We start from the raw sequence: 16758 nt of genomic DNA, 5'->3' as shown, positions 1-16758 counted from the left end.
GGCAGTTTGGGGAAAATAAAGAATTACAGGGGCAGTTTGGGGAAAAATAAAGAATTACAGGGGCAGTTTGGGGAAAAATAAAGAATTACAGAGGCAGTTTGGGGAAAAATAAAGAATTACAGAGGCAGTTTGGGGAAAAATAAAGAATTACAGAGGCAGTTTGGGGAAAAATAAAGAATTACAGAGGCAGTTTGGGGAAAAATAAAGAATTACAGAGGCAGTTTGGGGAAAAATAAAGAATTACAGGGGCAGTTTGGGGAGAAATAAAGAATTACAGGGGCAGTTTGGGGAAAAATAAAGAATTACAGAGGCAGTTTAGGGAGAAATAAAGAATTACAGAGGCAGTTTGGGGAAAAATAAAGAATTACAGAGGCAGTTTGGGGAAAAATAAAGAATTACAGAGGCAGTTTGGGGAAAAATAAAGAATTACAGAGGCAGTTTGGGGAAAAATAAAGAATTACAGGGGCAGTTTGGGGAAAAATAAAGAATTACAGGGGCAGTTTGGGGAAAAATAAAGAATTACAGGGGCAGTTTGGGGAAAAATAAAGAATTACAGGGGCAGTTTGGGAAAAATAAAGAATTACAGGGGCAGTTTGGGGAAAAATAAAGAATTACAGGGGCAGTTTGGGGGGGGGGAAGAATCCCGTCCGACTCATCCTCTGGAATAACAGACATTCTGGAGTAATAATAACATAAGGTTCTCTAGCCATGCACACATGTGTCACGTAAAGAGAGCAAGGGTTGAGGGATAGGGAATGTTTTTCCTAAACAAATGAGGGATTTTGGGTACAGAACTTTAGCTGGAAATTAGCTTTAAAACTGCTAAATGTTCTCTCCGCCAACAAGAGGGGTGTGTGATTTATATATATTTTTGATTTGTAATAAATCTGCGAACATTTCTCAACCTGTTTTTGCTTTGCGATTATGGGTTATTGTGTGTAGATTGAGGAGGGGGGAAAAAACAATTTAATCCATTTTAGAATAAAGCTGTAATGTAAAAAGACTAGTGTCATGGATCTTAGGAAAACTCCCCTGGTCAGAAGATACTATCGTCAATAAGTACTAAAGCAGTTAGCATCTCTGAATGGGGTAGCAGTGCAGGTGTATTAAAGCAGTTAGCATCTCTGAATGGGGTAGCAGTGCAGGTGTACTAAAGCAGTTAGCATCTCTGAATGGGGTAGCAGTGCAGGTGTACTAAAGAGGTTAACGTCTCTGAATGGGGTAGAAGTGCAGGTGTACTAAAGCAGTTAGCGTCTCTGAATGGGGTAGCAGTGCAGGTGTACTAAAGCAGTTAGCATCTCTGAATGGGGTAGCAGTGCAGGTGTACTAAAGCAGTTAGCATCTCTGAATGGGGTAGCAGTGCAGGTGTACTAAAGCAGTTAGCATCTCTGAATGGGGTAACAGTGCAGGTGTACTAAAGCAGTTAGCATCTCTGAATGGGATAGCAGTGCAGGTGTACTAAAGCAATTAGCATCTCTGAATGGGGTAGCAGTGCAGGTGTACTAAAGCAGTTAGCATCTCTGAATGGGGTAGCAGTGCAGGTGTACTAAAGCAGTTAGCGTCTCTGAATGGGGTAGCAGTGCAGGTGTACTAAAGCAGTTAGCGTCTCTGAATGGGGTAGCAGTGCAGGTGTACTAAAGCAGTTAGCGTCTCTGAATTGGGTAGCAGTGCAGGTGTACTAAAGCAGTTAGCGTCTCTGAATGGGGTAGCAGTGCAGGTGTACTAAAGCAGTTAGCGTCTCTGAATGGGGTAGCAGTGCAGGTGTACTAAAGCAGTTAGCGTCTCTGAATGGGGTAGCAGTGCAGGTGTACTAAAGCAGTTAGCGTCTCTGAATGGGGTAGCAGTGCAGGTGTACTAAAGCAGTTAGCATCTCTGAATGGGGTAGCAGTGCAGGTGTACTAAAGCAGTTAGCATCTCTGAATGGGGTAGCAGTGCAGGTGTACTAAAGCAGTTAGCATCTCTGAATGGGGTAACAGTGCAGGTGTACTAAAGCAGTTAGCATCTCTGAATGGGATAGCAGTGCAGGTGTACTAAAGCAATTAGCATCTCTGAATGGGGTAGCAGTGCAGGTGTACTAAAGCAGTTAGCATCTCTGAATGGGGTAGCAGTGCAGGTGTACTAAAGCAGTTAGCATCTCTGAATGAGGTAGGAGTGCAGGTGTACTAAAGCAGTTAGCATCTCTGAATGGGGTAGCAGTGCAGGTGTACTAAAGCAGTTAGCGTCTCTGAATGGGGTAGCAGTGCAGGTGTACTAAAGCAGTTAGCATCTCTGAATGGGGTAGCAGTGCAGGTGTACTAAAGCAGTTAGCATCTCTGAATGGGGTAGCAGTGCAGGTGCACTAAAGCAGTTAGCATCTATGAATGGGGTAGCAGTGCAGGTGCATGAGTGAGAGACAATTTCACGATTGCACTATTTTGAAGCTGAATGTAATGATTATCAGTTTCTATATGTGTACTAATATTAAGACACATTCAGTTGTTTCAATCTTTATCTATAATTGTTACTATGGTGTGAATGGGAAATACATTTGGCAGTGGTGTAAAGTAACTAAGGAAAAATACTTTGAAGTAATGCTTAAAGGAGACGTTTTCTTTTTTATAAATGTTATGTTATGGTTACGTGCACTTATGTTGTGTAATTTAAAGTATGTACTTTGTCTTATGTGAATGAATTAATGGTTTGTTGTCAATGCTTAGCTACCTGATCTATTGTAATTACATAATTGACTTAAATATATTTTTATAGAATAAAGTGACAGAACTGTCAAGACAATAACTTGTGTTCGTTTCTCTTTATTACTACAGGCCAACTCAGATTAAGTCTGAGGCCGGTAACATCAATAGTGAGGACAAACCCAGCCTGCCTCTCTCCTTCCACACTGAGTCCAAACTTACAGTCACTGGGTCCTGATTGTGACAGTGGAGCCCAGTTTGCACAGCAGGATCCAGAGATGGCATCAGTGAAGCTGGAAGACTGCAGTCAAACACTGGAGCTGAATGTCAACATTAAAGATGAAGAGGAGGAGAAATTGGTTTCTCTTAGTAAGCACAGGTTTTTTCTAATTAAGTTTGTGTTCATTCCAACTTCCCACTGTGTATGAAAAGTTGCAGTAGAACTGTTTCAATGATGAATTGTTTCAATGAGAAGGTAGATGTTATTTCATGCTACTGAGACTTGCATGGTTTGACACCAGTATTGCCAGCATTTGTTTTATTCACTGAGCTATCTGGAGTGCTCAGAGAGTAGACTAAAGAAGAGTAGACTAAAGAAGTGAAGTAGACAAACTGACAGTGTTTTTGGGTTCTATGAAACAAGGATGATATGGCTCATAATTTTCACGGTTTCCCCCCCCCCCTTTTTAGCTTTCAACTCTTACCCACTTTTCGAATAGTTTTATTCGCCTTTTGTATTGCACAGCCTACTTATGTGAATACATATAGTGCATTCAGAAAGTATTCAGACCCCTTGACTTTTTCCACATTTTGTTACGTTACAGCCTTATTCTAAAAATGATTAAATAAAAAGTTCCTCAATCTGCACACAATACCCCATAATGACAAAGCAAACCGTTTTTTTTTTTTTTTTTTTTAATGTTTGCACATTTATTAAAAATTAAAAACAGAAATACCTTATTTACATAAGTATTTAGACCCATTGCTATGGGACTCAACCTTAAACTCAGGTGCATCCTGTTTCCATTGATCATCCTTGAGATGTTTCCACAACTTGATTGAGAGTCCACCTGTGGTGAATTACATTGATTGGACAAGATTTAGAAAGGCACACACCTGTCTATATAAGGTCCCACATTTGACAGTGCATGTCAGAGCAAAAACCAAGCCATGAGGTCGAAGGAATTGTACGTAGAGCTCCATGAAAGGATTATGTTGAGGCACAGATCTGGGGAAGGCTACCAGAACATATTGAATAATAAAAAATAAATAAAAAGTATAATGTGCAGTCGCAGATAATGCAGATTACACTTCGACTATAGCCAAAATTCACATAAAAATAGAGAATATACAGTTTTACAGTACCAATATCACTGGCTTCTACAATATCACTGGTTTGCAAAACTCACAAAACAGATCCCAAATATTATGAAACTCTGGGGCTTTCTTTTTCACTATATAAGTACAATTTTCAAGAGCCAGGCTTGACGTTAATTATTTGAACCAATGACCAAGTGCGGGGGAACTGACATACTTCCAGTGAAGAGCAATTAAACATCTTGCTTGTAATAGACAGAGGTCAACCATTTTCTTTTCTCTCCTATGTAAAGAGATATTCTCTGGGTAAAGATTTAGGAGGCATAGTTTAGGGATTAGTGGTATTGGAGTAGAGGTCATCTCAGAGATATAGCGCAGTACTGAGTTCCAAACCGTTTGTATCTCATTCCTCCAGGCAATGATACAAGGTGCCTAAATGTGTGTTACATTTAACACACCAGGCCTGAGGTATTAGGGTCAAATTGGAGCTTAACAAGGGTGATATTTTCCCATATAATGACATCATGTGACTTCTCCCATAACACACATTAACAGAGAGCGTTTCTAAAGTGGTCAAATGAGGTTGTAGGGCTGATTGTTTTAGACTGGAAAAGCTTCTCAAGTTAAATCTTCCCTTTAGTTCCTCAAATGACATGAGACCCTTTAAAAAAAAAATTTTTTTGTATAAGTCCATTCTTTAAACCAGGCCAAAACGTATTATTATTTATTTTTTAACCTTTATTTAACTAGGCGAGTCAGTTTTAAGAACAAATTCTTATTTTCAATGATGGCCTAGTAACAGTGGGTTAACTGTCATGACGTTGCCTTCTTTGGGTACAGCAAGCCCCATCCCCCTCTCCCTGCCTTTCCCTGCCCCCTACAACTAGGCTGCTGTGGTCAGAGAGGTCGTAAATTCCTGGAAGATATTGTCTCCTCATGCACACAGTATAGAGACAGAGTGAGCTTCCATAGAGAACAAAGGAATTTCTTCCACCTCACAGAACTTGAGGTCCGAACAACATATATGTTCTGGAGAAGGTATAAAAGATTGGTGAAGAATCCAGCTACGAACTGGTCCGTTTGTTACAACTTGGGGAAGCTCATGGGAGACGGTGCGGCCACATTACCATAACGCTGTTTATATAATAGCCTCAGATATGAGGTTTACATCTAATTGTTGTATAAGATGAATGAGTGAGGATGATACTGTTTGTAAAATTGTGTAATGTGATTTTGGACTGTTTAATGAAGGAAACTCCAATTCCCTTTTGAGTTTAACTAAATCAGAGGACCGCCCATGAGCCCAGTTTGGGTCAGGCATCCTGGGATAGGCCCTTTTATGCAACTCCCGAATAAAACCCCCACCGTGAGAATTTCTCACCAGACCATGTTTCTCTTAATCACGAGAGGACAAAGGTTGCAGACCAGCTTACCTCGATAACGAGAGGGCCAAGGTTTGAGTAGATGGCTGAATCTTTTAACCATACCACTGTGAGGTGGAAGAAATCTCTTTGTCCTGAAAGTTTACCCTCTCTCTAATACTGTTTAGCCATGAGGAAATTCTCAGGAATTTACGACGTCTCTCTGTGATCACAGCATGGGTTGAAGGAGGAAAGGGAGAGGCAGGGAGAGGGGGATGGGGTTTGCAATACCCAAGCAGGCAACTTCATGACAGATGGGTACATGTTTTTTTAGAGCTGATCGGATGAGTAAAGGAGGAGGGGTTGCAATTTATGTTAAATCTGAGTTTAACACCTCTGAAATTCTCTCGATTACCAAAGCCAAACATTTTGAATTGCTTGCGGATAAAGTGAAAGTATGTAAGGACTCCCACATCACTGTAGTCAGCTGCTACAGACCGGCTTCGGGAGACACACTAAACTCTTTCTGATGTCCTGCACAAGTTAAATGACTCTGAATTCATTCTTTTGGGAGATTTGAGCATGCTTACATCTGTATCAGACTTATTTAAAGAACTGTGTGACTCTCTGGATCTCGCTCAATTAATGAATGTGCCGACCAGACCGAATCCCAGAGCACCTAACAAATCAACTCTATTGGACATTGTTCTAACGAATACCCCTCACAAATACACATCAACTGGGATATTCTGTAATGTCAGTGATCACTGTGCTATTGCTTGTGTTAGAAATACAAACATGACCAAAGCCAAACCCCGTTATGTTTAGAAAATACATTTTAGACAGTTTGATGAGCAAGCCTTCTTACATGATCTGTACCGTAATATTGACAGAGTAAGTCTGGTTCCCGATGTTGACACTGCCTGGGACTATTTTTATATGAAATTTGTGTCCATTTGTGATAAGCCTGCCCCTGTGAAGAAATGTAGAATCAGTGGAAGGGACACTCCCTGGTTTTCAGATAACTTGGCACAATGAATTAGAATGAGAAATATATCTTGGAGTCAAACTAGACATACAAAAGCTCCTGTTGACTGGGCCTCCTTCAGAGCACTAAGAAACACATGCACAGGTTTGATCAGGAAGTCCAAATCAGATGACTATTTAAATGTAGTCACAGAGAACCTAAACAACCCTACCAAGTTCTGGAAGCTAAACAATCAGTGTCAGGTTCTAATGTATCCTCTGACCTTCCTGACCATTTAATGATGGATTCTAATGATGTGAAAGATAAAGCCCATATTGTAGGGGTTTTACAAGCACTTCATATATGCTGGTTCAGTTTTTGATAATGGTGGGGCCCAGGCCTCTAATGTAAGCTCTGTTAGTCAACTATGATATAGGCCCTCATGTGAACCATTTTAACTTTGAGCCTGTTTCTTATACTGATGTCTATAAAGCACTAAAGGCCATAGACACTAAAAAGTCTGCAGGTCCAGACAACCTGGACTCTTACCTCCTTAAAGATAGCAGCCGGTATTATTACTGAACCTGTGGCTCACATTTTCAACTTGAGTCTCTTGACCAATTCCATACCCAGCATTTGGATATCAGCTTATGTCCTCCCACTGCTAAAGGGTGGAGATCCCTCAGATGCTAATAACTATCGTCCTATCTCCAAACTCCCTATCCTGGCCAAAGTCTATGAATCCCTAGTGAACTCACAGTTAAAAAGCTTCTTCATTGAAAAGAACATACTGAGCGGGGTTCAGTCTGGCTTTTCTGTTTGTGGGTTTATCAAAGGCCTTTGATTCAGTTGACCATGACTTGTTGCTAGCTAGACTCAGAGACATTGGTCTCTGTGAAGGGGCAGTAAATTGGTTTAGGAATTATCTTTCTGACAGAACACTGTGTATATACTGACAATCACAACTCAAGCTTTCTTGAGATTAATAGAGGTGTCCCAGGGTTCCATTTTAGCTCCAGTGTTCTCAATTTTTATTAATGATTTGGGAAATGGGATGCAACCAGCAAAGTTACATCTATTTGCAGATGATACAGTCATATATTCATGTGCTCCTTCTCTGGTTCAGGCTGTTGAAGAGCTCCAGACTGCTTTTCAGTCACTGCAAGCCTCCCTTTATGGTCTCAAACTAGTCTTGAATGTACAAAAAACTAAATTCATGACATTTCCCAGAGCTAGAACTCTGCCAGAGAAGGTTAGCATTGTCACATCTGGTGGCTTATCCATTGAAAAAGTGTCATCCTACAAATACCTAGGTATTTGGTTGGATGACAAGTTGTCCTTCAAAGTTCATGTGGATAATCTTGTGACAAAGCTGCTTAAATTTTCTCTCTGTCACTGATTATGGTGACTTGTTGTATATGCATGCAGCCTCCTCTGTCTTACAGAAACTGGACTCTGTTTATCATGCATCCTTGCACTTTATTACAAATGCCAAGTCACTCACCCACCATTGCACCTTGTACCAAATAGTAGATTGGACCTCACTTTATATGCACAGAAAGATACATTTAAATGTGTTCATCTACAAAGCCCTTTTGGGTAAACTCCCTCTTTACATCTGTAGTCTGGTCTCCTTCACCACCAGCAGTTACCATACCCAGTCTGCTAGGTGGTTGCTACTCAAAGTCCCCAGGACATTCACAGTATTAGGCAAGACTGCTTTCTCTTCTTGTGCACCAGAGGCATGGAATAGTCTACAATCCATGCTTCAACTAGATATGTTAGTGCCACTGAACAAATTTAAAATATTGATAGGATGCATTTTTTGGGGGTGCTGGATCATGTTGTTATATGTTTTTAATTATGTAATGTGTTGATTGTTGCTGCCTTCTTTGCCAGGTCTCCCTTGAAAAAGAGACTCTGGGTCTCAATAGGCTTTTCCTGGTTAAATAAAAAAAATTGGAGAGGGAAGAGTTCTTTAGATCTGTTTGGAATAAGAGGGTATCATCACATACAGGTCCACTCGATGTTCGAAATCTGATGTTTTAATTCCACTTATTGACGGCTGGGCCCTTACTGCAATGGCAAAGGATTCTATAGCTAAAAGAAAGAGCCCTGGACTGGCCGGACATCCTTGTCTCATCCCCCTAAAAGCTGAAAAAATGGTGAAAACAAGTTGTTAGTTGCAACCTCTCCAGTGGGGTCGGTATATCATATCTTAATCCATTTACTGAAGTAGTTCCCAAATCTCTTAAGCACTTGAAATAAGACCACTCAACTCTATGGAATGCCTTCTCTGCATCAAGTGAGAGTATGGCAGTATCAGTGCACATGTGAAGGGTCCCCTATGTTTAGTACTCTCCTCACATTGTGAAAACCTTGATGGTTTTTCACAAAGCCATTTTGGTCTTGGTGTATTAGATATGGGAGCACTCTGTCCAATCTCCTGGCTAAGGCTTCAGCACTAATTCTTGAGTGGGATTTCAGAAGAGAAATCGGTCTAACTTTTACATTTTGTTGGGGATTTATCAAGCTTCAGAATGAGAGTAAAACACTCCTTAGAGAGGAGGGGAAGCAACCTTGCTGAAAAGATTCAGCATACAGTGCGTTGGAAAATTATTCAGACCCCTTGACTTTTTCCACATTTTGTTACGTTACAGCCTTATTATAAAATATATTAAATCGTTTTTCCCTCATCAATCTACACACTACCCCATAATGACAAAGCAAACACAGGTTTTTAGAAATTAACAAAATTATACAACTTTTTTTCAGAGACTTGTTCCGAAGCCACTTCTGCGTTGTTTTGGCTGTGTATTTAGGGTCTTTGTCCTGTTGGAAGGTGAACCTTCGCCACAGTCAGAGTTCCTGAGAACTCTGGAGCAGGTTTTCATCAAGGATTTCTCTGTATTTTGCTCCTTTCATCTTTCCACTCGATCCTGATTAGTCCCCCAGTCACCTCCCTGACCAAGGTCCTTCTCCCCCGATATCACAGTTTGGCCGGGCGGCCAGCTGAAAAATTCTCTCTAGAAAAATTATTGGTGGTTCCAAACTTTTTCCATTTAAGAATGATTGAGGCCTTTTGATCATATACTTGGACTAAAATGATTGAGACACACATGCAATTCTAACATCATGTGCAAAGGGCCTTTGGGTAGCGTAGCACATATTCAATGGTATCGCTTTTTCTACACAGGCTGTTAATTTCTGATCTTTGATACTTTCTTGGTTTATTAAGGTATCATGGTATATACAGTCGTATGAAAAAGTTTGGGCACCCCTCGAGGCTGCATAATAATTTACTCTGTCATCACAGAAAATGATCACAGTGGCATGCCATTCATTTTCTAATAAAAGCTGAGTACTGGGGTATTGTCCAGACAAAGATTTTTAGTGTAGCAATATTAAGTTGTATGAAATTAAATCAGATGTGAAAAATAGGCTATGCAAAAATGTGAGCACCCTTGTCATTCTGTTGATTTGAATACCTGTAACTACTTAGCACTGATTAATTGGAACACACAATTGGTTTGGTGAGCTCATTAAGCCTTGAACTTAATAGACAAGTGCATCCAATCATGAGAAAAGGTATTTAAGGTGGCCAATTGCAAGTTGTTGTTCTCTTTGACTCTCCTCTGAAGAGTGGCAACATCGGGGCCTCAAAACAACTCTCAAATGACCTGAAAACAAAGATTGTTCAACATTATGGTTTAGAGGAAGGCTACAAAAAGCTATCGCAGAGATTTAAGCTGTCAGTGTCCACTGTGAGGAACATAGTGAGGAAATGGAAGACTACAGACACAGTTCTTGTTAAGGCCAGAAGTGGCAGGCCAAGTAAAATATCGGAGTGGCGAAGGATGGTGAGAACGGTCAAAAACAGCCCACAGACCACCAAAGACCTACAACATCATCTTGCTGCAGATGGTGTCACTGGGCATCGTCCAACAATTTAGCGCACTTTGCACAAGGAGAAGCTGCATGGGAGAGTGATGCGGAAGACACCTTTTCTGCACACACGCCACAAACAGTCGCTTGAGGTATGCAAACGCACATTTGGACAAGCCAGCTTCATTTTGGAATAAGGTGCTGTGGACTGATGAAACAAAGATTGAGTTATTTGGTCATAACAAGGGACGTTATGCATGGCGGCAAAATAACACAGCGTTCCAAGAAAAACACTTGCTACCCACAGTAAAATTTGGTGGGGGTTCCATCATGCTGTGGGGCTGTGTGGCCAGTGCCGGTACTGGGAATCTTGTTAAAGTTGAGGGTCACATGGATTCCACTCAATATCAGTAGATTCTTGGGAATAATGTTGAAGAATCAGTCACAAAGTTGAAGTTACGCCTGCGCTGGATATTTCAACAAGACAACGACCCAAAACACTGCTCAAAATCTACCCGGGCATTTATGCAGAGGAACAAGTACAATGTTCTGGAATGGCCATCCCAGTCCCCAGACCTGAATATCATTGAGAATCTGTGGGATGATTTGAAGCGGGCTGTCCATGCTCGGCAACCATCAAACCTAACTGAACTGGAGATGTTTTGTAAGGAGGAATGGTCCGAAACACCTTCATCCAGAATCCAGACACGAATTATAGGCTAAGGGAAGCGTCTAGAGGCTGTTATTTTAGCAAAAGGAGGCTCTACTAAATATTGATGTGATTTTTCTATTGGGGTCCCCAAATTTATACACCTGTCTAATTTTGTTTTGATGCATATTGCAAATTTTCTGTTAATCCAATAAACCTCATTTCACTACTGAAATATTACTGTGTCCATCAGTTATTTGATAGATCAAAATGAAATTGCTGATCCAAACACCCAATTATTTATAAATGGAAATCATGGGAATTGTCAGGGGTGCCCAAACTTTTTCATACGACTGTATATACTACGTTAACGCTATATGTATGGACCATTTTGTTACTTAGTAGTGTTAGGTTGTAATTCTCTGAGTTAAAAACTTTACAGACTCTATGAAAGCTCAAACCAAGTTGATTCTTCCCAGAGGATCAATACAGCTGTATTAGACAAAGACATTGTCCACACAAGCACTGATATTTAACCCTTTCTCCTAGGCTGAGTCTACTCCTACACTTCTGAACAAACATTGTATCTTAACTGCTAGGCAGGAAACTAAGTGATAAGAGCCATAAACGTGTCTTTCTCCCTTAATCCAGGCAAGGTGTCAGATTTCAAAAAGGCTTTACAGCGAAAGCAAACCATGCGATTATCTGAGTACAGCATCCAGCACACAAATGCATAACATAATTTTCCACCAGGGAGTTGTGACACGAAAGTCAGAAATAGCAATATAATATATGCCTTACCTTTGAAGATCTTCTGTTGGCACTCCAAAATGTCCCAGTTACATTACAAATGGTCCTTTTGTTCGATAAATTCCTTCTTTTATATCCATAACTCAGTTTAGCAGGCGCTCTTCAGTCAATTATCCACTCGGTTTCCCTCCTTCAAAATGCATACAAAATGAATCCCAAACGTTACCAATAAACTTATCCAAACAAGTTAATCAATGTTTTTGATCAGTCCTTAGGTACCCTAATACACAAATAAACATTACAATTTAAGAAGGAGAATCGTTATTGTCTTTACCGGAGATAAACAAAAAGAACGTGCTCTCTCGGCCATGCGCTTGGAAACACTACAGCCAAAATGGGAGCCACTTAGAAAACCTAACTTCTCCCTCGTTTTTCCAAAAACCAGCCTGAAACTCTTTCTAAACACTTGACATCTAGTGGAAGCCCTAGGAACTGCAATCAGGGACGATTTTGCCCTATTATAAATGGCAGGCATTGAAATCAGTGGTATGTTGATTTTATATTTTTTTTAAATGGTTTGTCCTTGGGGTTTCGCCTGCCATTTCAGTTCTGTTATACTCACAGACATTATTTTTAACAGTTTTGCAAACTTTTGAGTTTTTTTTATCCAAGACTACCAATTATATGCATATCCTAGCTTCTGGGCCTGAGTAGCAGGCAGTTTACTTCGGGCACGCTTTTCATCCGGACGTCAAAATACCGCCTTGGATAGACAGCACTCTGAAGGTTCTAAAACTGTTAAAATATTGTCTGTGGGTATAACAGAACTGATTTGGCAGGCGAAACCCTGAGGACAATCAATCAAGACTTTTCAATGCTTTTCTATGGGAAAGTCTAATAATTAGGACCCAGGTTGCAGTTCCTATGGCTTCCACTAGATGTCACCCGTCTTTAGAAATTGTTTCATGCTTGTTTTTTGAAAATTTAAGAAGTATTCGTATTCTTTCGAAGTATCCATCAGAAGGACTCTAGTCTTTTGGCGCGTGAATGAGTGCGCACTCCTTGTTTTTTTTCTCCGGTATTGAACACAGTATATTCCGTCTTAAATTTTATTGATTATTTACATTAGGGTACCTGAGTTTGGATTAGAAACGTTGTTTGAATTGTTTGGACGAAGTTTACAAAACTTTTTAGATTCCTTTGTAGGCATGTTAGGAGAGTTGGAACAGGTGGGTTTCAGAATCAAACACGCCAAATAAACGGACATCTTTGGGATATAAAGGACTTTATCGAACAAAACGACCGTTCATTGTGTAACTGGGACCCTTTTTGCCTCAGATGATCAAATGCTATGCTTTCACCGTAAAGCCTTTTGTAAATCGGACAAAGCGGTTCGATTACCAAGATTCTAAGCTAAATTGTGTATAACACTTGTATTTTAATGAATGTATAATATTACTACTTTTGTATTTTGAATTTCGCACTCTGCTGTTTCCCCCAATGATCCGTAAGAAGTTAAGATCAGATGTTTCATCGATTAGAACATTTGCAGAATGTCGGCCAAAATCCATCTTCTCCCACTGCCAGCCAGTGGGCTTCCTCTCACTACCATACTTCATAGCACAAAAACAGTACCTCATGTTATCTGTAATGCTCTTTAGGTTTTATCACCCAAAGACATCGTAAATCTCCTCTGTCAGTGCAATCTCATAGAGGCCCATCCTCAGTGGAACACACACAATAGTTAACAGAATACTCTATTCTGTCAAATAAAACAACCATTATAATGCAATACAAGCATTATAACAATCTTGCAATTTTCCACGACAGTTTGTCTGAGGAAATTATGTACATCCATTCAATCTATTTATTTGAGATTAGAGTTCGTTTAGCATGTTATTGGTTTTGTGTAAAATTCTCAAGCTGTTAAAATGGTGGCACCCACTCTGTCTGCGTCAACAGACTTCAGTGCAGGCAGTGCTGGTGCAGAGACACAATTTTACAGTTGCACTACTGTTTTGAAGCTGAATGTAATGATTATCAGTTTTCTACATGTGTACTAATATTCAGACACATTCAGTTGTTTCTATATTTATCTATAAATGTTACTATGGTGTGAATGTGAAATAATTTGTTTTTCATTGAAATAATACAGTAAAGACAAGGTTATTCAGGAAAATAGTACATAGTGCTGCCTAAAACATATACTGCAACTTTGTAGTAAATGGTTTTTAGTCATTTATGCAAATTTGGGAAACTCTACTATAGGTTAAGTGCACTTTGTGTAGACTAATTTAAAGTAGGTACTTTGTCTAATTGTAATGAATTCATGCTTTGTTCTAGATGCTTATCTACCTGATCTATTGAAATGAGATCAGTGCTTCACTTGGACAGAATATTAACAGTATTTTGGAGCTCCTGCACCTAAAAATGAGTACCAGCACCTATTTCAGTCCAAGACAAGCACTGAAATAGATAATTTAACTAGAATAAATATATATATTTTTAGAATAAAGTGCCAGAACTGTCAAGATAACTTTCTGTCTGTTTCTCAATGTTACTACAGGACGACTAGAATTAAGTCTGAAGCCGGTAACATCAATAGTGAGGACAAACCCAGTCTGCCTCTCTCCTTCCACACTGAGTCCAAACCTACAGTCACTGGGTCCTGATTGTGACAGTGGAGCCCAGTTTGCACTGCAGGATCCAGAGATGACATCAGTGAAGCTGGAAGACTGCAGTCAAACAATGGAGCTGAATGTCAACATTAAAGACGAAGAAGATAAGATTGGGAAATCTCTTTCTCAAAGTAAGAGAATAACAATATTGTGCAATGCTGTCATCAAGGCAAAGGGTGGCTATTTGAAGAATCTCAATTATAATGTCTTTTGATTTGTTTAACACTTTTTTGGTTAATACATGATTCCATGTGTGTTATTTCATAGTTTTGATGTCTTCACTATTATACAATGTAGAAAATAGTAAAAATAAAGAAAAACCCTTGAATGAGTAGGTGTTCTAAAACTTTTGACCTGTAGTGTATATCACACCACTGACTGGTTCTTCTGATGTTGTTCACACAGGAGACCATGTTGAGACATTCTCTACATTCAGAGAGAAACAGCAGGAAGATCACAGAGCTAAGAGGTCTCACCACTGCCCACATTGTGAGAAGAATTTTTCAATTCTATCAAAGCTAAAATTACATGTAAAAATACACACAGGAGATAATCTGTTTTCCTGTACTGACTGTGGGAAGAATTTCACAACATCAAAGGCTCTGGCAGTTCATCAGAGAGTGCACAGAGAGAAGCCTTACTCCTGCTCTGACTGCAGGGCGAGTTTCTCTCAACTGTGCACCTTAAAAAGACACGAACGTATACACACAGGAGCGAAGCCTTACTCCTGCTCTGACTGTGGAAAGAGTTTCTCTAAACTGTACAACTTAAAAACACATGAACGTGTGCATACAGGAGAGAAGCCTTACTCCTGCTCTGACTGTGAAAAATGCTTCAAAAGATCAACTGCTCTAAAAGTTCATCAGAGAACACACACAGGAGAGAAGCCTTACTCCTGCTCTGACTGTGGAAAGGGTTTCTCTCAACTGGGTGACTTAAAAACACATGAACGTATACATACAGGAGAGAAGCCGTACTCCTGCTCTGACTGTGATAAATGCTTCAAAACATTAACTGAGCAAAAAGTTCATCAGAGAACACACACAGGAGAGAAGCCTTACTCCTGCTCTGACTGTGAAAAATGCTTCAAAACATCAACTGAGCAGAAGGTTCATCAGAGAACACACACAGGAGAGAAGCCTTACCCCTGCTTTTACTGTGAAAAATGCTTCAAAACATCAACTAACCGAAAAGTTCATCAGAGAACACACACAGGAGAGAAGCCTTACTCCTGCTCTGACTGTGAAAAATCCTTCAAAAGATCAACTGCTCTAAAAGTTCATCAGAGAAATCACACAGGAGAAAAGCCTTACACCTGCTCTGACTGTGGAAAGAGTTTCTCTCAACTGGGCGACTTAAAAACACATGAACATATACACACAGGAGTGAAGCCTTACTCCTGCTCTGACTGTGAAAAATGCTTCAAAACATCAACTGAGCAAAAAGTTCATCAGAGAACACACACAGGAGAGAAGCCTTACTCCTGCTCTGACTGTGGAAAGAGGTTCTCTCAACTGGGCCACTTAAATAGACACGAACGTATACATACAGGAGTGAAGCCTTACTCCTGCTCCGACTGTGGAAAGAGTTTCTCTCAACTGGGCGAATTAAAAACACATGAACGTGTACATACAGGAGAGAAGCCTTACTCCTGCTTTTACTGTGAAAAATACTTCAAAACATCATCTGATCAAAAAGTTCATCAGAGAACACACACAGGAGAGAAGCCTTACTCCTGCTCTGACTGTGGAAAGAGGTTCTCTAAACTGGGGGACTTAAAAACACATGAACGTATGCATACAGGAGTTAAGACTTAATCCTGCTCTGACAGCATCAACTGACCTAAAGGTTTGTCAGAACACACTGGAGAGAGGCCTTACTCCTGCTCTTAATGTGGCAAGAGTTTCTCCCGATTGGGAAATGTAAAGACACACCAACGGATACACACTTGACCGAAGCCTTATCAAAGCACTGACTGTGAGAAGATATTCTACAGATTGGGACATTTTAAAAGACACCAATGTATACATAAAGGAGAGAAGCCTCATCAGTTCTCTCAGACCAGCTAAGATTAGACACTCCACTTCATTCTCATGTCATTAAATAATTGCCAACATTGAATTGGATCAAATGAAGAATAGAACACTATTGTAAAAAAAAAAAAAAAAAAAAAAAAAACATTAAGGGCACCTGCTCTTTCCATGACAGACAGACCAGGTGGGCTAAGGAATGAAAACACTGGACACTGGAAAATTGGAAATCTGTTGCCTGGTCTGATGAATCCCGGTTCCTGCTGTTTCACGCTGATGGGACGGCTAAGGTATTTAGGAAACCACGAGTACATGCATCCAGTGGTGGAAAAAATACCTAACTGTCATACTTGAGTGAATTTAATCATGCCTTAATAAAAAATGACTCACGTAAAAGTGAGTCACCCAGTAAAACACTACTTCAGTAAAAGTCTAAAAGCTTTTGGTTG

At 40.0% G+C, this 16758-nt stretch overlaps 1 protein-coding gene across 1 annotated transcript; it reads left to right on the top strand.

The window, feature by feature from the left end:
* The first annotated feature begins 2952 nt into the window (after window positions 1-2952).
* LOC120051553 (zinc finger protein 883-like) lies at window positions 2953-16478 on the top strand. The gene is made up of 3 exons (XM_038998493.1): window positions 2953-3041; window positions 14168-14410; window positions 14685-16478. The coding sequence occupies exons 2-3, from the start codon at window positions 14314-14316 to the stop codon at window positions 16094-16096; spliced, it is 1509 nt and encodes a 502-aa protein (XP_038854421.1). The 5' UTR covers window positions 2953-3041; window positions 14168-14313; the 3' UTR covers window positions 16097-16478.
* Window positions 16479-16758: the final 280 nt, after the last annotated feature.

Source organism: Salvelinus namaycush, chromosome 7, assembly GCF_016432855.1.
Source record: "Salvelinus namaycush isolate Seneca chromosome 7, SaNama_1.0, whole genome shotgun sequence".
NCBI lineage: Eukaryota > Metazoa > Chordata > Actinopteri > Salmoniformes > Salmonidae > Salvelinus > Salvelinus namaycush.
This window is presented reverse-complemented; position numbering and strand designations above follow the sequence as displayed.